Source organism: Drosophila sechellia, chromosome 2L (genome assembly GCF_004382195.2).
Source record: "Drosophila sechellia strain sech25 chromosome 2L, ASM438219v1, whole genome shotgun sequence".
NCBI classification, from domain to species: Eukaryota; Metazoa; Arthropoda; class Insecta; order Diptera; family Drosophilidae; genus Drosophila; species Drosophila sechellia.
In genome coordinates this window covers 16,540,977-16,563,600 of record NC_045949.1, presented here as the reverse complement: position 1 = coordinate 16,563,600, position 22,624 = coordinate 16,540,977, and the positions used below count along the sequence as shown (strand labels likewise).

Below are 22,624 nucleotides of genomic sequence, written 5' to 3'. Positions count from 1 at the left end.
TAAAAATGCATTTTGGCTTGAACCAATGCTTTTGCACAACAGAAATATTTTTTAATCCCGATTTTAGTAGAGTAATAGCAAAAGGATGCCGATCCTGAACTGGTTAGTTTTTAAATTCGCTGCCTTACACGCAGTTTGCTTTTCCGGGTTTTTCTTGCCACCACTTTTTCCTTTGTTTAATTCTTCCTTCACTTTTTTTTTTGCTTACACGCAATTGTCATTTATCACTTTTTATTGATTGCCGTGAATTTATCAATATCCGCTTTTCCGAGAACAACGACAGGAGCCGCCCGCGGTGAGTGGTTGTAAGGACACGCCATTTCCCTCTCATTCCCATATACCCACGTAACAATTTTTAATGCCTTTCAATGGGGTCTCTCTTGCTTTTTTCGTACTCGAATTCAGGGCATGAAATTGATGCGCTGTACATGGAAGTTTCGTTGGGAGGGGATAATATTTAATGTGATTATTTTGAACATTTTTATTGGTTAAACGTAAGCCGGATATCGGTCATGATATGAAGAAACGCGGAGTGACGCGTACAGGTGCATTTATTATTCTTGAGTGGGGCAAGAAAACTCAGAGCGGTTATTTATAGCAGCGTTCGTCAAAAAGAACAGGAAATTCCAATGTCAGCGGAAAGTGCTAAGAAGTGTTTGCTCACAATGAATCAGCCATGAATGATTGCCGAAATTGAATGTGCATTAAAAGGCCCTTCAAGAACACACTGCTTTAAATTATTCGATTGAGAGTTTTTATTTTAAGAAATTCCCCCTTAACCTGTTTAAATTAACCATTTAACAATCGACGCTTCCTGATTTGGGTTGTGCGAACGTATTATCCTAGTGCCGATTAGCATTATGTGCCCGTCCATAAGCTTTTTCCCGTCAATGTGGGGTGTCGTAAAAAATGTCGACCTCGTATCAAGGATGCTCGTTACCCCTTAACTGAATTGGATTTACCCAAAAGCAAACCCTGTGTCCACAACGGCAGCTTAAATCAGCCGAAATCCCGAGGACTTTGCGATAAGACCCAAGCTCGCATGCAATTTGGCCAAATGTATTACATTCAATTTGAATACTAAGCCGCTTACCAACACTAAAAGTTTGATGTGCGCACAATAAACAGGATTTTTGGTTACAATTAGCATGTAAGCTTGGCTGAAACGGGTGGCGATTTATCGTTGGCCGGGGAAAAGGTCAACTCGAGGTTGACTTGTGCACCGACTTCGCCAGCCAAGAGCTAACCAGCGCAATTAACACAAAGGGAACTTGGAGCGTAAATTTGAATGTATATACATATATATATTTACATTTGCGGGTAGATCCTTTGAGTGCAAGGAGGCGTAAAGAGCGGCGAAAAGAAACGGATACTTATTTAAAATTTATGTAGCGTAATTACAAGCGATTTAACCCGTTGCCAAAGGGCCAAACCGAACCTTTCTCCTTCTTTCTGTGGCTCCCTTTTTATATCGAGTTCTTGTTGTCTCGCATCAAATTAAAAAAATGTGTATTACAAAAAATAAAATAGAAAAACCGCTTTGGGGTGGTAATGGGTTGGGTGATTGCTGCTGCGTTGGCTGAGTGGTAAAACTTGTGCATAATCTTTATCGAAAACAATCTCATACGCTCGGGTGGTGCAACCTTTTGGTGGACCTCTTTAATTAGTAGAATGGACTCACCAGGGTCAGAACAATGCTGCGGAGAAAATAGTAGGATTTTAATGTCGATGGGAGTGGAAGGTTGCAAATTGATACGGCTTTTTAATTAGGGGGCAGTACAGACTTCTGTGGCACCCTCAAATGTATAGTCTACCCTATAGATACCCTATGATGGAGTAGATTTATTGCAGTTCAAGCTCTTTAATTACACCTGCGGTGGGCGTTAAACCAAATCTGGCCAGTCCACCCAACATCATCCAGTGATTCCACTGCTGCTGAATGTGCCTGTTATGTATATAATTTAATTAGTGACAACCACGCAGACCGACTGGGCCGCAGTTGGAGCGGTTTGTCTTTGGCCTAATGATTTTCATGTCTCGGCATACTAATTTCCTTTAGGTAGCTCGGCTCCACCTCTTTCTCAACTGCCCCGCGGCCACACCTCTCCATTCGTATCGTCCTGGTCGTCCAGGACTAAGTTATGGCGGCACATTACACCGACGGCATAAAGAAATTACTCACCATTTGATGCTCGAATTTATTGCGTGGGGTTGTCAAGGGAATGGCCCCCGCAAAAAAGGCCAGCGGGGGGGTGGGGATAACGAGATTCAAATCGAATGCTGATTAATGCGTCATGCAAATTGAAACTGAAGTGGTGTCGTCTTTCACGGCCAGAGAGGCTTGTTAATGCCGCCTGTCAAATGGTTGACAATTTGCCACATTTCGCTCCAGTGCCACTTTGTGGCAAATTATCGAGATGAATATGTTGGAAGTGAATGGGTGAATGTGAATGGATTCTCTTTCAAATGGCTTCCAATTGCACGCTGCTGCTTCATATATTCATTTAACTATATGGCTAGATCTTAATTTTCAAACTACCATAAATAAAACCCAATAACCAAACACTTATATCCTTTTTTCCTCAATTTTCATTTTGGCCAATCCATTCAAGGGCGCCATGAAACTCCTAAATGTTGATTAGCGCCTTTGCTTGGTTCACTCACTTCGTGATAAGTTGGCCGGGCCGGGCATTAATGCTTTTGATTTAATAATTACGCAGCGCATAAATTAATCTGCGAGAGGTCGCACCCGGACATAAACAACCCGGTAAGCCGGAGGATCCGGCAGGATCCCACAGGATACCAATCCCATCCTCGGACCTCAGCCATGAATAAATTCCTGCGGCAGCGCACAGTCTCGCCTTCGGTTATCAGTCAAGTCGAGTCGTAAAAGCCGCGCACCACAGCCTCAGACTCCGAAAACCAGAAAGCTTGTAATCTTAATTATATATTACAAAGTGCTGGGGTTTTCGCCGGCGCTGTTAAACTCACTGCCTCGGCGGCTCGGTCTCGCCCGTTTTGTCGTGAAAAATAAGCAGGAAATGAATGAATTTTTCAGTGGCATAATCCCAAAATGTGCCAATGTGTTGCCCCTACCCACAGGACCACCGCCACCGCTCCTCAAAAACCGCAATTCACCAAACCATCTTAGAAGCTAAAGACGCACCACCGATCCGACCCCCCTTTTCAAAACCACTTTTGGCCGCCCCAGCACTTGTCATAAAATATTGTCTGGTTGGGAAAAGAAAAACTTTTCAATGCCCTGCCCCAAGACGACAAAACGTTACCACACTGGAAAAAATCAGTGACATACATATATTAAAAATCATGATGTCTATTGTACAACTAAATATAAATGGTCAGCATTGAGTTGTTTATGACATTATTCTTTATTTTTGATTCGGTATATCTTAGCAATTGTGAATATTTACATATGATATTTTTCTCTGTGTACTCCCCTTTCCTAGACACCCACTGCGTGCAACCCCTCCGTCTAAACCACGCCCCCTTCCATTGCCAGACTTTGAAGTGTATAAGAATAAGTGTTGGGATTAGGCGCTTGACTTGAAAATTGTATAAAACAAAATTTTTGCATAAGCTCTGCTGGGGAGGCTGCCTCCAAAAAAAAAGTGGAAAGTGGGGAGGTTCTGTTGGTTAGCAAAGTTAAGCGCGTTAGCTGTTCAAGGATTTAATGGAAAATCGCGTTGGCGTTCGCCTGCTGAGGAAAAACACAAAGCAGCCACTTGCGATGGAGTGGAAAGGTGGGAGCGGAGTGGAAAAGCGAGCTGGAAAAGCGGATAGCAGAGCGAAGCGGCAACGGGGTAAATCACGCATTTAATTCCAAGACATTTAACAGTTTATTTTTTTTTTTGCTGGCCCTTATCTAATATTTTACAAACCATTTATATGATGATTAGCCTAAAGTGGTTTTGGTAGCAGTAATACGAGGGGGAAAAGTATCATGGAAAATATGGAGAAAACTCTAGAGAAATGTAATGCACATGCAGTATTGCTAACACACTTTTTTCAATTATATATAAACTTCTTGCCCTGTCAGTTAATAAATCATAACATTATTGTATTTACATAATAAAATATAATCGTTAAAGCGAGTGTCTCTATAGTATAGGCATAAATTTCTTTTCATTTGCCGTTGAGGAGCGTTAAAATAATTGCACACTTTTTTCGCCGGCAGAAAACGGATGTCACGCCCCGGACCATGGAAATTAAGTGAAAAATTACAAGGCAACAAATAATTATACACTTTTCCCCTGCACTTGAGGCTGCCACAAATTGCGGATGGTTGGGTGTTAAGCAGGCGGTGGGAGAGGGACTTGTGTGGACTATGCCCCCACAAGTGGGTGGGGAGGTCACACAATGGCATTTGTGCTTGCATAATTATGAAATTACTCTGCCGCAGTCGAGTGGCGAAATTCTTGTGTGTGCACTTCCTCAGCCAGCTCCTCTTCTCCAGAGTTTTCTCGGTGCCCTTGGTTGCCTTCTTTGGTGCAGTCTTTCGAACGGAAGGAGAATCTTTTTTGGACCACATAATTGCACTAATAATATTCTGTAGATTATTTCAGATTTTTTATTTACATGTATGCAAATACTTATAATTTAGAGTGTCATCAAAATGCTATTATTTTATTTTAAATAAATACAGACTTCTTGCATAACTGTTGGCAATGTTATATTTTCGAAAGTTGAACTTGGCTTCGAAAAAACTTTGATAATTCGATGGACTTAATAATTATTAGAAAGAGACCAACCCAACAGATTTGTGCTTGTATTTGATATATATATGTACAGTGATATACATTTTACTATACTATACTATCTGCAAAAGCAACTTAAATACTTCTCACCCAATGTTTCCAGTTAATGCTTACTTTCAATTCCTTGCTCCTTCTGATACCCGCTCATTAGTCCTGCAAACCATGCACATGCGAACCTTTGTCCTTGTGCTGCGACTCTAAACCATCATGTTCGTGTTGGTAACTAGCAGGAGACTCCAACTCCCATCGTGATCTTCATGAATGGCCGGCACATCCTGTTGCCAGGACTCAGACGGGGACGACTACAACAGCATTCAAGGACTGCTGCGCCGTTGAAAAACTCCCTTTTTATGAATGAGTCGCGGTGCCATTTGCATATTAACGGCTTGTAGCTCTAATATGTGCACACTCCTGACCCTTGGTCCACGACCTGCCACGCCCCTCGCCTACGTATTTGCATAATAATTTTATGGTTGGCTGCAGTGGAATAGGAAAGGCCAGCACCAGAGTAAAAGCCATTGTAGTCGGCCGAGTAGCAGGCCATTAATGGAAGTAAATGGCTCCGAACAGGAAGCGTGTATTATATCAACCAGTTTCGTTTTAAATCTTGCTTTTTTTGAAAAAACTTTAAATGATTAAATTATTAATTTAAAATGGTGTTAGTATGTGTATTATAAAGATTATATAAAATACAAAGTGTAATCAATTAACTTAAAAACTCACTTAAAAGTAACTTTGCGAGTGTATTTATCATAAGTTTGAATTTGTTATTTTAATCAATGCTCAATTAAGTGAATATCCAAACTACTTCGTCCACTAAAATTCATTAAAATAGTTTAGGAGCGGTTGACAGTTCTAGCTTTTGAGGTTCATAATTATAAAAGAGAAGTTACTTGTCATTGAAAAATTTTATTCTAAGATAAAAAGGAGACACAGACTAATAGTAGGAGTCATTAAAAGTCAAATATATATAAAATAAAAACAGTGCTACTCGATATTCAAATGTATAAATAAATCGCTTTTGGCTTCAAAATAGAATGTTATTTAAAATGTATTGCGATTTAATCTACTCGAGACCCATTCCCGGTTACCAATCCCAATTGGACGGGCCGGAAAACATCATTAAATTCGACACTGCCCCGTTCCGCCCACAGGCTTTTATTTTCATTTTATTTTCCCATGGTCTGAGCATAATTGTGCCAAGAGGAATTGCTGCCAGGACAATGGATGGGGATGTGGATGGGTGTCGCGAAGGAAACTGGGGACACTGGCCACAAAAGTGGCGCATCAAGTGACGGGCATTTACATAATTATTAGAAACAGTTAAATGTCCACAAATTGTACACTGGCCAGCACACGGGGGAGCCATTACTTACATTACTTCCTGACTGGGATCTTGGTCGGGGGTGAAGATGTGGATGCGGATACTCCCGCTATCTGGCAGCCGAATATCTTGGCTGTAATTTAGAGACTCGAGTCCCATGACGAGCAGTTGGGGCTGCTCCTGTTGACGTGCGTGGCTCTGACTATTTAGAATTGTTTACCCCCCACCCACGGAAATCGGTGGGTGGATGAAGGAGGCAGGAGGTCGGGAAATAAAATAAAATGTAATTTTTATTAGGCTTGGTGGTTTTTATTGTCTGCTTTATCGTTCTTACAAGTCCTTGTCTGATATTTGTCTATGGCATGTCCTGGTTGGTCATGCCACAAGACAACCACCCCCTCCCCCTCCCTCCACACTCACACACACACAGATAAATAGACTTGGCCACAGGACATGGCCTCGCCGACTTTGCTCCTTGGCCCTTTGAGATATTTGTCGGTTTTGTTTCTTGTGTTCTATTTTTTTATGACTTTTTTATTGACTTGATTATTATGATGTTTGTTGTTCTCGGCCAGCCAAAGGGGGGCCCCCAGCAGAGGAAATTAAAAAATAATTTAGATCCTGGGTTCAAGGGTTGTGCGGCATAAATTGTGTGGCACAGCCTGTGCTTGATTGCCTTCGACTGGTCTAATAAATAACACTGGGGAATTCAAATCTCGAAAAGACGCCTAAGGTGCTTGATACCCTGTAATTTGCTGTAAATCGGACTTGATTTGGTTTAGCCTAATTACTGTAAACTGCATTCGAAACACTTAACTTCTCTGTAAATATTTTATTAATGTTACCTTCTACATTCTCTCATTCCTAAAAGTATTAGGAAATATTATTTTTATTATTTTGTGAATTGTTTCAGCAAGCGTGAAGGCTCACTGTAGTCACAAGTATCTACCATTATGCGATTTTTATGAGAGCTCATCTTATATTTCACAGGATCCAGACACGGAATGCCACCTAAATCGGGTGTAGTAGAAAATATACGATGAGTGTAATTCAAAACTGGGCGCACTCAATAAATTGCCAAACAAAAAAATAAGAAAGCAAGAAATAAAGAAAAAGTGAAATTTGAAGTTTCGCCAATTAATTGAAAAAAGTGTCCGAAGCACCTTGACAACATGCGTTGACAATTTATGGGGCGAATGCCACATTATATGCTGCAGGAAAATTCCATTTCAGCAGAAAACTAATAACGAAATGGGTATCGAATGTCCAAAAGAGGCGCTTAGATTGGGTAATCTTCTCGAAGTACCGAGGCTACTCAACTTACTTTTGCTTAAAATCCCATTCGAAAAAGCCGTTAAGCTGGTGGCGGTTTAAATTAAGTGCCACCAAAATGTCAAGGACCCACAAAAATCGCAATGAAAATCAAAACAAGATGAGCTTGAACACAAAGACCAAAATGGCCCCCCATTTAGCCAAGAAAAGAAACCACAAAGGAAGAGCAAGTCTCATAATTAAAAATTAAGCCATTCGCCTATTAGTTTTAACCCTCATTAACTTTAGATAAACTAATCTCCAAAGTAAACCACTCGCATTCAGGGCCCAAGTTAAACTGGCACGAGACCCTTGCCAAAGGCGGAAACCCCCGAATCCCGCGGATACCCCCTCTGCCCCTCTCACGCTTTTCCGACCTCAACCACCCATCAGAACCTCAGCAGCTTTTCTTTTTATTCCGCGCGCGCCTACAATGCGTGAAAAGCTCATCAACTCGGGGCAACTGCCTCACAGAGCCAGCAAAATGATGTAGAAACTGAGGCACAAAAAAAAAACACACACCGAACCTAATATGCTAAAAAAGAAGAAGGAACCCATCACATCGAGAGCAGCCAGAGAAAGGAAAGATAATTAAAAACGCAACCTTGATGGAAAATGAAATGTTTACAAAGACACAGCCAAGAGTCTTCTCAGTCTCCGCAGCCTCCGAAAAAAATCTAAGACCCAGTGACAGGCGAAGGAAAACGTTGAAAGGCGCCAAGAAAGCCGAGGAAAACATTTGCACTGCTCAGCCAGCGGGACAAAACGAAAACATAAACGGATGCGCGCTGCGGATGCAAAGTTTACTCGGCCAAAAAACAAAAAAGGATGGAAAAATATAAAAAAAGGCAACTAGGAGGCCTAGAGAATTCAAAGGGACTCCAGCCAAGGCCAAAAGGAGACGGAGGAACAATCAAAGTTGGCCCGAAATTAGCCGGAACACTTTCCCATTCATTCGCCGGATAAATGAGGAACCCAAGTAATGTCGATCCTCAACTAGAAACCATAGAGGAAATGTTAATTTAATTATCCTTTTTATCCTATTTAAAGTTAATAAATAGTTTTTATCGTTGTACTGAAGTTTTGAAATTTTTTTTTAGGCATTTTCGAAATTTTATTCAGTTTACTTATGGATACACTTACACATTTTTTATATAATAATATAAGTATTTAGGTATATTGAATTAGAGCTACTTATAGTTTAAACACATTGCTCTGCTCATTGTTGCTAGTAATTTCTAAAATAACAAAACGATGTAATGATAATTACAAAGCGCAAAAATTGAGCAAATTACACGAAGCACTTGACGTTACACCTATAGAAAGAGTATACAGATATGCTTAAAAAGAAGGTGAACGAGAGCAAACCATTTACATTATATATGAAGCTGCCTTACTGGCCACATAATACCGCCAGTTTCAATCTTAAAGCATGCTAGGTCAACCAGGGTAATAAATAATAAAAACTTTACACGTGTGAAAAATCTATACATCGCTAATTAGACTAAATCGAAGGACTTTGGGTAATTGTCAACTGTCATAGATGCTACTCTGCCATGGCTAATTTGTTGGGGGTCGATGGTTCTGCTGTTGCTGCTTGCCACTGCCACTTGCCCCACCATCACGCTCCACTTTGTTCTCGCGCACCATCAACAGCAGTTGCAGCATCATCAGGGCCTGCACCTTGTCCAGCGGATCCATAAATCCGCGCTGCAGCCACTTTGGTATGGTGGTGCGTGCATGGCTGAAGCCCAGTTTGTTTAGGATGTAGTCAACGCCATATGGCTCAATGGACTTGCCCGCCCAGGAGAGCAGGCGAACTGTCGGCTCCAAGTGCCAGGTCTGGCACTCAAAGTGCCGCCAGTCACGCACAAACGATTCGAGATCAAAGGTGGGCGGGGAACCCTCCTGTTGCTGCTGCTTGCCATCAGTTGAGTCGTTTGTAGCGCTTGTCGATGGTCCACCAGCTGCCGCTCCAGGTGATAAGGTTGTGGCTGTTGTGGTGGTCGTCGTGTTCGTTGTCGCTGCTCCTGACATGTTGGCAGCAGCGTTCGCAAGGCTGGTGTGGCTTCCTTGCAGCGGATCCAAACTGCTCTTGCTGCCGCTCGTTTGCTTGCCCTGAGCAGTCAGGCTCATGTTTGAGGCGCCCTTCTTCTCTTTGAGTATCTCGTCGGTCAGATATGGCTTCAGGTTAGCCTTCTGCGAGAGATTGGGCGACGCTGCTCTCGCCGACTGAGCTCCAATCTAGTGGTGATATAAGTGGTTTTATTTCTCAATTCACAAGCAAATAGCTTTAACACTTACCACCTTCTCCTTTTCAGTCACATAGGAAGTGATGAGATCGTGCAGGAAGAAGAAGGCGTCCGCATCGACGGTCACAAAAATGTGGTCATCGAATTCGGTGATGAAGCTGCACAAAACTTCTGGCTTATTTTCTGCAATCGAACATAGATTAACTTGCTGTATTAATAGATAGATGGACTTATATGCACTTACCACTTGGCTCTGGTGTGGTTGGTCCCTGTCTGTGCTCAGTCTTGAAATGCAGCTGCAGGCTGGGCAGGGCGAAGATGACCTCGCGATTGTGATTGTGTTCCTGGGCCTTGGCAGAGCTGCTGCTGCCAGAAGCCCGTGTTCGCTCTATAGAATTGGAGGCGATTTCCCGCTCGCATTCCAGCATGGGGAAGCGATCCACAGCTGTGGGGGAAGAAAATGGCAAGTTAATTAACCTATATATTAGCATTATTCCTTATTAGCTTACCATCAATCTCGCTGTTAGCGAAAGCGTAATGGAACCACTCATTAAGCGTCTTGAACTGAGGCGGGAAAATAATGTTTCTGGTGATGCGACTCACGATCGCCATAGAATGGTTCTGCTGCTGCTGCACCTCCGTTGTCTGTCCCAACGAAGAGGTGAGTGTCTGGGTGACCAGAACTTCGTTCTCGCTTTGCCGCGCCTCGGTTGCAAAGTTAATGGATGGAGATCTCAGACTGAACAGGGCCCACGACTTAGACTTAAAGTTGATTCCGTGGAAGCAGGCCAGTGAGATGTTCTGTCCCCGAAGTTCGACGGTGCCACCCAACACATTACCATGACGTGGCAAACGGGTCACTAGTGAGGGCACAACCAGGCCTACAGCCTGTGCCAATGGCTTCTGCCAATGCCGATGATGGCGTGCGTCTGTGTTTTCGCCAATCATGCCCTGAATCTGAGGAGGAGCAATAAGCTCTCCATTTGCAGGCTTTTTCTTGTGCTGCTGCCGTCTCTTGATGCTGGCAGTGCGATCCTGCAGGCGAGGTTCCAGATTGGAGAACACCCTCTTGGAGGATTTGAACTGCTGTGTGAAGAACTCCTCCAATTTGAAGTACATTTTCAATAGATCCGCCGTTGTTGATTTGCTGATCATGATCTGCAATTGGTCCCAGGTAAGATCGCCGTGAATAAAGATCAGAGCTCTGGGCTGGTCCTTTCCATGTGCTGGAGTTGCTGCCGCTTGGGAAGCAGTGCGCCATTCATCTTTCATGGCAGCTGAGAAGCTGCTAATTCTCGTCATCAGCACTGATGTTCCCATGTAATCTAGTCGGAGTTCCAGGGCCATAAAGCTCAGTCCCATGGTGTGGTAGGGCTCCATGCCCGCCTCCTCCTTGATGTGAAAACGTTTGTTGATCTTGTTCACCTCGAAACTGCCACCCACTATACCACCCTTGGCATCAAGGGCTGATCCACCCAGATAGATCCCAGCATACATGTTCTTGTAGCCAGTGCTTCCGATGGAGAGGCGTCCATCCGACTGAAAGTCTTTTGTGAGCCAGACAACATTGCCACACACATTACCAATGTTCATTTGCACATTTAGTTTGGTAAAATTAACTGCAAAGATGACCAGTGTTTCCCAGGCAGTGATTTGGTTCTTTTCAGAGGGAGGCGTTCCTGACGTTTCGGCGCTGGAGGATTTGCCCAGATTCTTCAAGTGTCTTACAGCTCCGAAGTGTCCTAGCTGATGCTGCTGCTGCGACGGTTGTCCATCAAAGTCGAGACGCATTTTATCCTTAGCCCTGGAGGCGTCTTCACTGGGCGTTGGAGTGGCAGGTGGGCAGCCGGTTGGTGTCTCTGCGCCATTTCCCTGTTGCTGCTGCTGCTGTTGCTGCACACTAAGGTCACCCAGGAAAAGCCTTCTCACAATCCTTCTGCGATACCAAGCTTTCGGGAAAGCTAGGATCTCAGTCAATCTCCTCATGTCGTACTTAAAACTGGCACTACCAATATCCACAATGGTAGAGAACCGTATCACGGCTCGCGATTGATCCAGAGATCTCTTAGAACTGGGCAGCGGTTCAATGTACACTTTCCTGCAGCGCGTGATGTGGAACTTGACGAACTCCACGTTGATACTCAACGAATCCTTCCTTTCACTATCGCTTAGAGGTGAAAACTGTGTCTCCTTAGACGTCTTTTTGCCACCATACGGATGGAAAATGAACACATTAAAGTCGGCAAGGCAGCCTGTAACACTAAGTCCACCAGTAGGTAGCTGCTGGTCTGGTTGGCTATGAACTCCTGGCTGTGCTGAGTTCTCCTCGTCGCTGCTCCTCTTTGAACTGAAAACAATATCTAAACTTGGCAGCTGAAGCATACATTCTACTCTAGAAACTGGCAGACAACTAAATCTGAAGGTAGAAGGTTGCATATGAAAGTAAACTATTACATCCACCGGAAATGAAGCATAAGTCACATAGTTGGCAGGCAGTATATCCAGATTAACACCTGTATTGTGGGAGGGAGTTGGCGGAACACTGCTCGATTGCCGAGCAGGAATGGGCTCTAGAGTCTGTTCTAGGAATTCCAAAATATGTGGTGATATGATTGTTTCCTCTGGTATACTTTGTAAAGTCATCCAAGCGCACAACGTTGCTCGTTTGCTGCCCATTCGTCGTCCAGTTGGCAACTGATCTCCAGTTAATTGCTCGGCCAGTGTTTTTGACTGATAGTGAAGTTTTACATCCAATCCAGGAATGTGGAAGATGGTGAGATCCGCCAGCAATGCGTTGGCATTGTAGCGCAGCTTGCTCTTGTCCCTCTGCCTTCTCGAAGGAGTTGGACTGCCCCAATCGTTGCCTATGCTTCTTTCGCGCTTATGGGATTTTACACTTGAAGCTGGCACACCACTTGTAGCTGCTCCCGATCCACCAGCGTAGCCTCGCTCCTCACCAGTATCTTTCGTATGGAGCACGCATTTTCCAGAGTTCACCAGTACCTTAATGTCCAATTCGAAGTCGATGTTGGGTTCGGGCTGTTTTTGTCCATGTCCATGCTTGCGTCGCATTTCCACGCAGGTGCCATCAACATCAATCTCACTAGGCGTGATATCACCTCGCCAATCAAGCTCATTGTCAGCTGTCTCCGTGTCCGTGTCCGCATTGGGTAGTGAAGTCTGGCGCATAGCCTCCGTGAAGGTGACTCGTCCAAGAGCATTAACTCCCCCTCCAATGACTCCTCCTCCTGCCGTATGTTTCAAGGAAGCACTGCGGGAATGACAGGAGGCCGGTGTGCTTTGCAAGCTAGATATCTCATCATTGGAGGCAATTGTGTCCAGTCTTCTGCCAGTATAGCTAACATTGTCCATTGTTTGCGGAACGCCAACTCCAGTCACTGAAGATCCAGATCCAATGTACGAATGCGAGCGACCGTAGGTCTTCAGTGACCTTCTCAGCGATGGTCTTTTCCACTTTTGGATCATATCTCTGCGGAAGTACTTGTAGCATATGGCTTGTAGCTCTTGGAGTCGCCTCTCCTCGTGGGCCACGGTATTATGTGATGCTCCGAGAGTGCGAAGATCATTGATAATCTTCAGCTGTTCGGCCATTTCCTTCTCCATCATGAACGAACGCTTCTTTGAATCGATTGTGGGATCAAATACAAAAGCTGGCAAATTGTCGAAGTCTCCTCTCCGCCGCACAAATGTATCTCTGCAGCTCTGATCTCCTTCATCGCTGTCTGGTGATTCCATTTGGGTCTCATCCTCTTCGAATCCCGTGAGCATAGTAAGAGTGTGGCCAAGAGAACTCAGCTGCTTGCCAATATTCACATCCAGGTGAATATCCACGCCCTCCATTTGCCACTTCACATTCAGCAGCCACTTGGCATTCTCGCCCTTTTTAGCTGCTGTAGTGCGGGAACACACCTCGAAGGTTCCCTCGGAGACAACGCAAACGTTCATAATGGGCTCGGAGCTGTTGGGCTTCCAGTCATCCAGATTGGTTTCAAAATCATCAGCAAACCGCAGGCACAAACCCTGGAACTTTCCCTTAGACACCAAAGCTCCCGAGTTGCAGGCCGAGATTATCGTGTTCTCCAGCGTGATCACAACTGCACCCTTGGCATCAAAGTCTTGGTATGAGCGGGAGCCAAAGGTCTACAAAAGAAAATTCATCTGGTTCAGATACAAAATTGAAAACAGATTTAATTGGATACATACCGTAGTATTGACCTGTTTCAGGGGCAAGCAAATGCCCATGTCTTCCACGGTGAGTTGCAGGAAGAGCGTAGACAAATTTGAGCCTGCAATCTGGCCAAAAGCCACGCGATCGAACACTTGTGGATTCTGCATATTTTGGTTCTGAGGCTGACCCGAGTACTGACTATGGAGACTGTGCTGAGCGTGCTCGTGGCAGAGATTCGCTCGTTTCTCCGCCCAGTACTCATACGCATTCTTATAGTTAAGCCACACGAGGATTGCCTTGTCCACGGCAATTGGCTGCACGTAGACCAGCGGTCTCTTCAGGGTGAGCAAAATCAACTCCTTGTCCTCGTTGAGCAGCTCGTCTTGGAAGGCATTCCTCAAGTTAATGGTAGTGTGGAAGAAAGCATACTGCTGGAACTCCGGCTCGGCCTCGTCAAAAATTACATTGCGGATAATCTGACCCAGGGACAAGTTGAAATCTATGTGAGCCTTAAAGAAGAGCTTACGATTGCTCATATCGCCCAAGTTCTTCACGCGGTTAGACAGCTGCAGCTCCAGGATTCCGGTCTCGAATCGAACCGCCGAGGAACAGGGTGTAGTGGCCGTCAATTGGATGCGTTTCATGGAAATGTTGATTGAGAATAAGATGCGCTTAAGCGAGGACTCCTGTACTGCTCCGGAACTATCGCCGCTTTCCTCTGTCCACAGGGGTACAGGTTTCTCTCCTCCGTAAACCTTCTGCAGCACCTCGTTGATTTCGCGCATAAACACCTTCTGCACAAAGACCAGATGATTTAGGAGATCTGTGGTCAGACAGCGCTCGAACTCGCCGATCTCGGCACTGGCGTTCACGTAGCCCCCTTGGCGCAGGACAATGCCCTCGACATTTTCCGTGTGATCCTGGCGGTGGTCTGGAATGTATTCCGCCAGAACGTGAACAGGTGGGAGGCCAATACAAGCTTCCGATGGCAGGTTCATCTCGTTCTAAAAGGAAGTGCAAAGAAAAAACACATTTTATTATTTCTAAAACATTTTTTAATATTGTAGTTTTTTTTTTCAAAATCTGCTGGTTAGCATCTTATATCTTATTTAATTATACATTAAAAGCAATGATTAGGGTTACTTAACTTAACGAAATATTTAAATTGTTACCGCCACACTTTCAGTGTTACCTTTTCAGGCAAAAGCTAAAAAATACTGACAGCTTAGAGGCGATATGAAATAATATAGTTGATTGTTCAGCATTTTTGACGTGCTATTTATTGCAAAATTGAATGTGTCAGTGCAAAAAGATTATAAAATATTTGCACCCTGTAGTTTAAACAACAGTTTGACAGCCTTTGTGAGTGTGACACTTATATTCGCCCGATTATTTATGTATTTATGGGATACAAGAAACCCGATTACGGTTGATTATCTTATCGCCCCAACTGGAATACAATTTCTGTGTTTTTTCGCTCAGTTAATTTGCTGCCATTGAGGAACCACAATGAAGAGGAGCACCACTCAGATTCTGGCCAAGTTGAGGGAGCTGATGCTCCGCGCCCAGGTGGGCGACTCCTGCGGCATATCGGCATACATTGTGCCCTCGGACGACGCCCATCAGTCGGAGTACCAGTGCCAGCATGACGAGCGACGTTCCTTTGTGAGTGGATTCGATGGATCCGCTGGCACGGCGGTGATAACGACGGAGACCGCACTGCTGTGGACCGACGGGCGGTACTATCAGCAGGCGGAGAAGCAGTTGGACTCCAATTGGGTTCTGATGCGGGATGGTCTGAGCGCCACCCCGTCGATTGGCGCATGGCTGGCGAAGAATCTGCCCAAGGGCAGCTTGGTGGGCGTGGATCCTCGCCTGTTGTCGTTCCGCGTGTGGAAACCCATCGAAACGGAACTTAGCTCCGCGGAATGCCAACTGGTGCCCATTGAAGGCAACCTAATCGACGAGATCTGGGGTGAGGATCAGCCACCTCAAACCTCAAACAAGATTATAACCCTGAAACTAAAACATTCTGGCGTAACTATCGCCAAAAAATGGGACGTGGTGCGCCAGCAGTTGAAGGAGAAGAATGCCGATGCCCTAGTGGTCAGTGCGCTCGATGAAATCGCTTGGTTCTTGAACCTACGCGGCTCGGACATTGACTTCAACCCCGTCTTCTTCTCCTACTTGATTGTGACCAACGATGAACTACTGCTCTTTGTGGACCCTGGCAAATTGCCCACTGATTTTGTGCAGCATCAAAAGGAGAACAATGTGCAGATAAAGGTTTTGCCCTACGCCTCAATTGGCGTTGAAATTAGCAAGATTGTGTCGACCAAGGAGTCAAAGATCTGGATAGCACCCACCAGCAGCTACTATCTAACTGCTTTGATACCCAAGTCACGTAGAATACAGGAGGTAACGCCCATTTGTGTGCTGAAGGCAATTAAGAACGATGTCGAGATCGCGGGCTTCATCAACAGCCACATTCGCGATGGAGTCGCTTTGTGTCAGTATTTCGCCTGGCTCGAAGATCAAGTGAAGAAGGGTGCGGAAGTCGATGAAATGACTGGTGCCGATAAGCTTGAGTCCTTCCGGTCGACAAAGGATAAGTACATGGGCCTCAGCTTCACCACAATTAGTGCTTCGGGACCCAACGGCTCTGTGATACACTATCACCCAAAGAAGGAAACCAACAGGAGGATAAATGACAAGGAGATTTATCTGTGTGATTCCGGAGCTCAGTACTTGGATGGTACTACGGATGTGACGAGGACCCTTCACTTCGGTGAACCCACCGAGTTTCAGAAGGAAGCCTACACTCGCGTTTTGAAGGGCCAACTGAGCTTCGGCTCCACCGTATTCCCAGCTAAGGTTAAGGGACAGGTTCTTGACACTGTGGCGAGGAAGGCCCTGTGGGACGTCGGTTTGGACTACGGACACGGAACCGGCCATGGAGTAGGTCACTTCCTAAATGTCCACGAAGGTCCCATGGGCGTAGGAATTCGACTGATGCCCGACGATCCTGGTCTCCAGGCGAACATGTTTATTTCCAATGAGCCTGGTTTCTACCAGGACGGAGAGTTCGGCATCCGTGTCGAGGATATTGTTCAAATTGTTCCGGGCCAAGTGGCACACAATTTCTCCAACCGTGGCGCGCTGACTTTCAAAACCATCACCATGTGCCCTAAGCAAACTAAAATGATTAAAAAGGAACTTCTATCGGATGCGGAAGTAAGGCTGCTCAACAGCTATCATCAACAAGTCTGGGACACTCTTTCACCAATCCTATCTCGCGAAGGAGACGAATTTACTCTGTCCTGGCTCAAAAAGGAAGTTCAGCCCATTTAATTGCGTTTTTAACCTGTTATTTCCGTCATCTTTAACTAATATTCTTTCGCATCCATAAACATACTCTTTTCTCAAGACTAAAATATTAAACAAATGCTTTTATATACCTTTTACGAGGGCTTATCTACAATTTGTACGCTGAACAAATATTATGTAAAAAAAAAGTTTATTTAAAACTCACCTGAATTTTGGTATTAAAGCTGAGCGTGTGCGTGGGCAGATCGATAACAAACTTTGCCCTCTGGCCAGTTACTCCCATGGAACTAACATGATTCATGCGATACTGGGCCTGCAGCGAGGGAAGTAGCGCAGCATTAATGGACAGACTCTGCAGGAGCACATTGAACTGCATCACCAGGGGCTGAAGCAAACCATTCTGGTGCTGTCCTGTGCCCGTCTTGGATTGCGCCATGTGTGCTGCCCGGCGAGCCGCCTGTTGCGGCTGCTGCTGTGCACCAGCTCCGCCGGAAACAGTGCGCTCCCGCATTTCGCTGGCCACTCCAGTTCCACTGCTGGCTCCACCAGAGTTGCGGGCATGGAACGGAGAGTCAGGCTCCTCGGCGGTATGCGAACGGAGCGTGGACCGACCAGAGTTTCGCTTTACACGCAGCTCCTGTAGAGTGGACGACAACTGCTTAGAGCTTCGAGTCATCATTCCATGCAGGGCCACCGGATGTTGCGGTATGTCTATGTTAACAGCTCCGATCGAAAGCAGGCCACTGTTCTTATCCTTTCCACGCTTGGAAAGGCTTGAATAGAGAGTCTGGCTCTTGCCCACGGTTACCTTTACCACGGTTCTGAAATAATGTACAAACGAGTTAATATACCAATCAGAAAATCAGGCAAAGTAGTGCTTACTGTTGGCTGGGAGCCACTCCTTCGAGCAGCACAATCATGGCGCGTCCCACTTGGCCAGTAAGAGAGCATTCCAAGGACACAGGACGAGCCTTTTTCCTCCAAGTGGCTGTGCTGTTAAGAGTGGTGATCTCCGATTCCAGCTTGAGGCCAGAAAGCGTGGCCAGCAGGCGAGTTTTGTGAATCTTGGCCACACCGAAAACTATCAGCCGGGTTCTTTCCTGAGATGAAGCATCTACCAGTAACATCTCCCTATGTTGGGGCAGAGGTGTTGGTGCACTGGCCAAGTCATCCTCGTCGTGCGCGAAGCCCGCAGACTTGCTTTTGTGTTCGTTCAACGAGCTCCTTTGGACCACAGTCTTGGTCTCCGGCATTGTACCATACAACTCCAACAGGTGGTAGATGGTCTTCCAGCAGTTGGGTGTCTCTAACATCGGCGCCATCGTTGGCATTCCAGCTTTGGTCAGCGTGTTCTGGTAATCCCCACTGACACTGGTGGCACAAGCACCATTCAGCGAAGCTTTCGACTCCGTGGACATTTTGAGGATATTTTGTTCGTGAAGCGACATTGTTGGACTATCCCTTAGTGGCGATGAACTGGACTCATTCAAATTCGTGTAGCCCAGCTTGCCCTTCACGGATTTTCCTGTGGATCGAAGTTTCTGGGCGAAACTCTGGGGCCTGTTCTTGGCATTTGGAGAAGGTGTCAGTTGAATAATGGGAGCAAAGCCTCCGGGACGCGGTCTTGCCAACATAGTCGGCATCGTCTCGTTGAATTTGTCATAGCGTTCATCTGAGTAGTTTTCTGCATGGTTAAAACGCTCGGACATCGAGTTAAATGGCACGATGTCTGTGGGCTCGGAAGCTAAAAAGCAGAATAGTTATTAGGTTTGAAGATGCAGTGATCGTTAACTTACCCAAGCTGCACTCGTCTTTGGTTTGGCTCTTTTTGCTTAGCTCAGGCTGATCGTGAAACTCGTTCTGGGCATCCTTTACGTTTTGATACATATTGCAGATCTGATGTAGCAGCCTCAGCAGCGGCATATTTACCTGAAATCCATAAAAACATTTTTATGTAGCTTATGTGCATTTTGAAGTATAGATATCCCACCCACCTGCTGCGAGATGAATCTCACATTTAGACTGAAATTGATCACAGTACTGGTGTGCTTCTTTAGCTGGCGACGCGACATATAGATGACATTCTGGCGCGCCTGATCCACCATGCCATCGGACATTTTTAAGACTTCCAACTCCACGCCCACTCGCTCGCATAAGAACAAGGGGGTGTCCATCATTATGGAGGCCCTGCCGCCGTTTGATTTCTTGTTCAGTTTGGCTGGCTTTTGGGCAGAGTTCTTTTTGTCACCCGCCTCGCTGACCACAATGTCCACCCGAATAGAATCAAAAGTTCCGATCAAGGAGAGATTTGTGCCAAAGTTTTCCAGCGAAGAAATGTCGGCGTTGGAGAACTTGTTGATCATTTGTTGTGGCATCACTCCCAAGCAGGTGAGAAGTGGTTCAAAGATCAGATGGGCATCGAGCAGCTTAATGGAATCCTGCATTATGCCACTGCGCGTTTGTCCAGCATGTTCAGTCATTTTCGGAGGAGCTGGCCGTGCGTGTTCCTTTTCGGTGAAGTGCTTCTTTTTGTTGTCCTGCTGTTTGGCCATCCAGAAGTACAAATCCTCCTTGTGGTTCTCGGCTACTAGCCAGAACTTGTTTACCGAGTTTGTAGAGCTCAAGGAACCCTCTTGCAAGGCACCGTATTCTTATGAAAACATAACATAAAATCACTGATTGTTATTTATGATTAGTATTATAAAATGTACTTACCGAATTCCGGAACCTGCTTCTCAACCAGCCCAGAGATAATGGGCAGCATCTGAATACTGGAACGAGACGAATTGCCATGTGAATAGTTCGAGGCTTTGCTGTGGACTTTATTTAAGCTGATGCACACGGATGTTGTTTGGAGAGAAGAACAGACCACAAGCATGACATTAATGAGATGTATTTGATGAAAATAAGCAGGCAAACATTTTCAACTTACCCGCGCCGAGGTTGGTGTATATTTGGCGAAGTGGAAGTAGATCGCTGGGAAGCGTTTCCATGGTTGGCACCCTCATGACCATAAGGAGCACCTGTAGGGAAAAATTTTAATAGCGGAATACCGGTTTCGTATATTGGACAAGCACTTCAAGAAAGCACTCTTCTGGATAAGTTGTACACTTAACGAAACAAAATATAATATATAATAGTAAAAAGCTTAAGAGAATAAGAGATAGAAAGTAGGTAGGAAGTATTAGTAAGATATACTTTACATATTTATCGTTTAGTGTACAACAAACTTAGGATTAAATTTAGTTTCATAGATATAGATATAGTGATAGCCAGAAAGAATAGAAGAGTTGTATTGTTCTGTAGTAAAATGCAAACACAAAGCATCAAACAATATGAAATGGTGAACACTCAAAGCGGTGAATAACATTTGTGTGGCAAAAGTATTTACAGATACAAAAGGAAACGGAAGGTAGTTGATAGCAGATCTAAGCAACACACTCTTGCACTCATACGGACACAATCATTAAATTTGGTTAACAAACGATCAAAAAGTGCATCAAGCAGGAGGGGGAAATATAGAGAGAGTCTATAACTATACATAAATCTATGTTAAAAGGAGATAACCACCCGCCACAGACGGCGGGTGGAGAGCGTTAATCAAAAAAATACCAATGTGAGTTCGATGATGCTGTGTTTGCCCAAGTAATAATGCATTCTCACTCTCTTCCGGATTCTCGACGACGCCCGCAAAGGCGCCCATTTCAACATCACCTTCGCACTCATCGTTTTCCGCATCCTCCTCGTTCTGTGGGAACGAAAAGGTCACGTTGATGGGTCGCGCCAGCTTGTTCTTGTACTGATGCTCAAACAGAATTGGATTGTACAGCGTATTCTTCCACTGCCGGCTCAGCACAATGATGCCCTATAAAAAATGGAAATTAACCGAATTCTAAACAATAATATTTAGCGGAACTACTAACCTGTCTCAGGGTGTTCAGATGTGGAACATCGTGTTGCTTGAATATCGTCTCTATCCTCTGAACGCCCTCATCCAGAACCAACTTCTGCATGATGTAGCACAACTGGCAACTGGGATCCTCCTGCAGCGTCTTCGACAGCAACGTGTAGTTATTGGCGTACCGACTCTGCAAATCATTTTAAATATAATAAATTAATGCGAACGATATAAACAGTGCTTAGGTCTATATAGGGTGAACTGCTGTATAAAAACCTTTATACCTCTTTTGTTACCTTCTTGATCTTGGGATTTCTCTGAATCTTCTCGTTATCCATGGCCTCCGCCATAAGACAAGCAGCCACTGCCGTTTGTCTCGTGTGCAGAGCCTTCATCAAGGATACGATTTTCATGGCCAGTCGATTGCTGGGGTTCATCCATGCGGTGATAGCCGGAGAGGCCGTGCTCAAAAGATTCCAGTCCAGTCGCGTCAGATCAATCTTTCGGGTAATAGGCACGCAAGGTGGAGCGGCAAAGTTGAACCAAACCGCTTTAAGTTCAATCACGCACGAGGAAGTCTTATCCGTCTCCTTGACATTCGACAAAACCTTGTCGTAGTTATCCTTGGTGTTGGTACCTGCGCCTGCAGTTGGTTTCTGGGCTCCTGGCTGAGCGCTCGCTGTGCTGGTTCCCTTTTCCACATCTTCATCTGGAGGTTTGGGTGTGGATTTACCCTTTTCAGCACCAGAGGTTTCTGCCGAAATGTTGCTGTCTGAAGCAGGTTGAAACTTCTCCTTCGGAGTTTTGGGTGTAGGCGGTTTCTTTGTTATCAACCTCCATGCAGCTTCAGCCTTTGATGTGGCTCCTCCATCGCCAGAACCCGCGGCTCCGTCTCCCTGGCCCACCAAATCATTGAGATTGAAACCACCTGCGGAGGCTCCGCCGCCTGCACCAGCTCCCGCCATTTCGGCCAACTCCTCCTTGCTATTCTCGGACTTCTCAAAGTGCGATCGCTTGACTATCTTCACACCCACGCCCTCCAAACCACACTCGAACATAATGTAGCCAATGCTTTCGATGCCCGTGCTCTCCGGCATTTTCAGGCATTCAAACAGCACTTTGCTCTTGTGTTCTGGAATGGCAGTGACAATGATGGGCGAGTCCTGGGTGCAAGACTGTCCCTCTGTCTTCAGGCGTCGCAGTTGCGCATGCGCTCTCCCAATATCCAGCGTTATGACCAGCTCCTCCAACTGCTTCTCCGATGTCTCGATAAGAATGGGCTCTCCTTGCACATTGTCCGGCCGCGTCTGCGAGGAAAGGTGTGCCAAGAGAGCACGTGTGCCCTTCATGATGCCACCCTTTTTGTTACTGCTGCCCGACTGGACCGTTTGCTGGATGTACACGTTGTGCATGGAGGCACGCGTCGTCTTGCCCAGATGGAACTTCGTGGAGATACCCTCCATGTAGAAGGTGAGAAGCGACACGCAGCTTAGATCCTATAAAGAAGATAGCAAAGATGATGATAATTTCACCAATCAAAGCTTTGTT

At 45.4% G+C, this 22,624-nt stretch overlaps 2 protein-coding genes across 7 annotated transcripts in view; one reads left to right on the top strand and one right to left on the bottom strand.

Annotated features, from left to right (window-relative positions):
• Window positions 1-8,487: 8,487 nt before the first annotated feature.
• LOC6614450 (transmembrane protein KIAA1109 homolog) overlaps window positions 8,488-22,624 on the bottom strand; it is a 28,266-nt gene continuing 14,129 nt past the window's right edge. Inside the window, exons 10-23 of one of the 6 annotated variants that reach the window (XM_032727139.1) lie at window positions 21,361-22,572; window positions 21,102-21,266; window positions 20,791-21,043; window positions 20,111-20,201; window positions 19,894-20,009; window positions 19,173-19,828; window positions 18,975-19,107; window positions 18,061-18,922; window positions 17,384-17,999; window positions 13,887-14,855; window positions 10,172-13,823; window positions 9,907-10,107; window positions 9,715-9,845; window positions 8,488-9,654 (exon numbers count right to left, since the gene is read on the bottom strand). In XM_032727139.1, the coding sequence (XP_032583030.1) occupies window positions 8,971-9,654; window positions 9,715-9,845; window positions 9,907-10,107; window positions 10,172-13,823; window positions 13,887-14,855; window positions 17,384-17,999; window positions 18,061-18,922; window positions 18,975-19,107; window positions 19,173-19,828; window positions 19,894-20,009; window positions 20,111-20,201; window positions 20,791-21,043; window positions 21,102-21,266; window positions 21,361-22,572 (9,741 nt within the window). In that variant the 3' untranslated portion in view covers window positions 8,488-8,970. The remainder of the gene's footprint in view (window positions 9,655-9,714; window positions 9,846-9,906; window positions 10,108-10,171; window positions 13,824-13,886; window positions 14,856-17,383; window positions 18,000-18,060; window positions 18,923-18,974; window positions 19,108-19,172; window positions 19,829-19,893; window positions 20,010-20,110; window positions 20,202-20,790; window positions 21,044-21,101; window positions 21,267-21,360; window positions 22,573-22,624) is intronic. The other 5 variants (XM_032727147.1, XM_032727145.1, XM_032727142.1 and 2 more) reach the window with 5 other exon arrangements.
• LOC6614452 (xaa-Pro aminopeptidase ApepP) lies at window positions 15,114-17,371 on the top strand. Its single transcript, XM_032727164.1, has 2 exons — window positions 15,114-15,213; window positions 15,334-17,371. The coding sequence occupies exon 2, from the start codon at window positions 15,361-15,363 to the stop codon at window positions 17,200-17,202; it is 1,842 nt and encodes a 613-aa protein (XP_032583055.1). The 5' UTR covers window positions 15,114-15,213; window positions 15,334-15,360; the 3' UTR covers window positions 17,203-17,371.

What these genes read in the sequence shown, in the direction of transcription:
- LOC6614452 (XM_032727164.1), top strand. Translation starts at nt 15,361, where the DNA reads ATGAAGAGGAGCACCACTCAGATTCTGGCCAAGTTGAGGGAGCTGATG.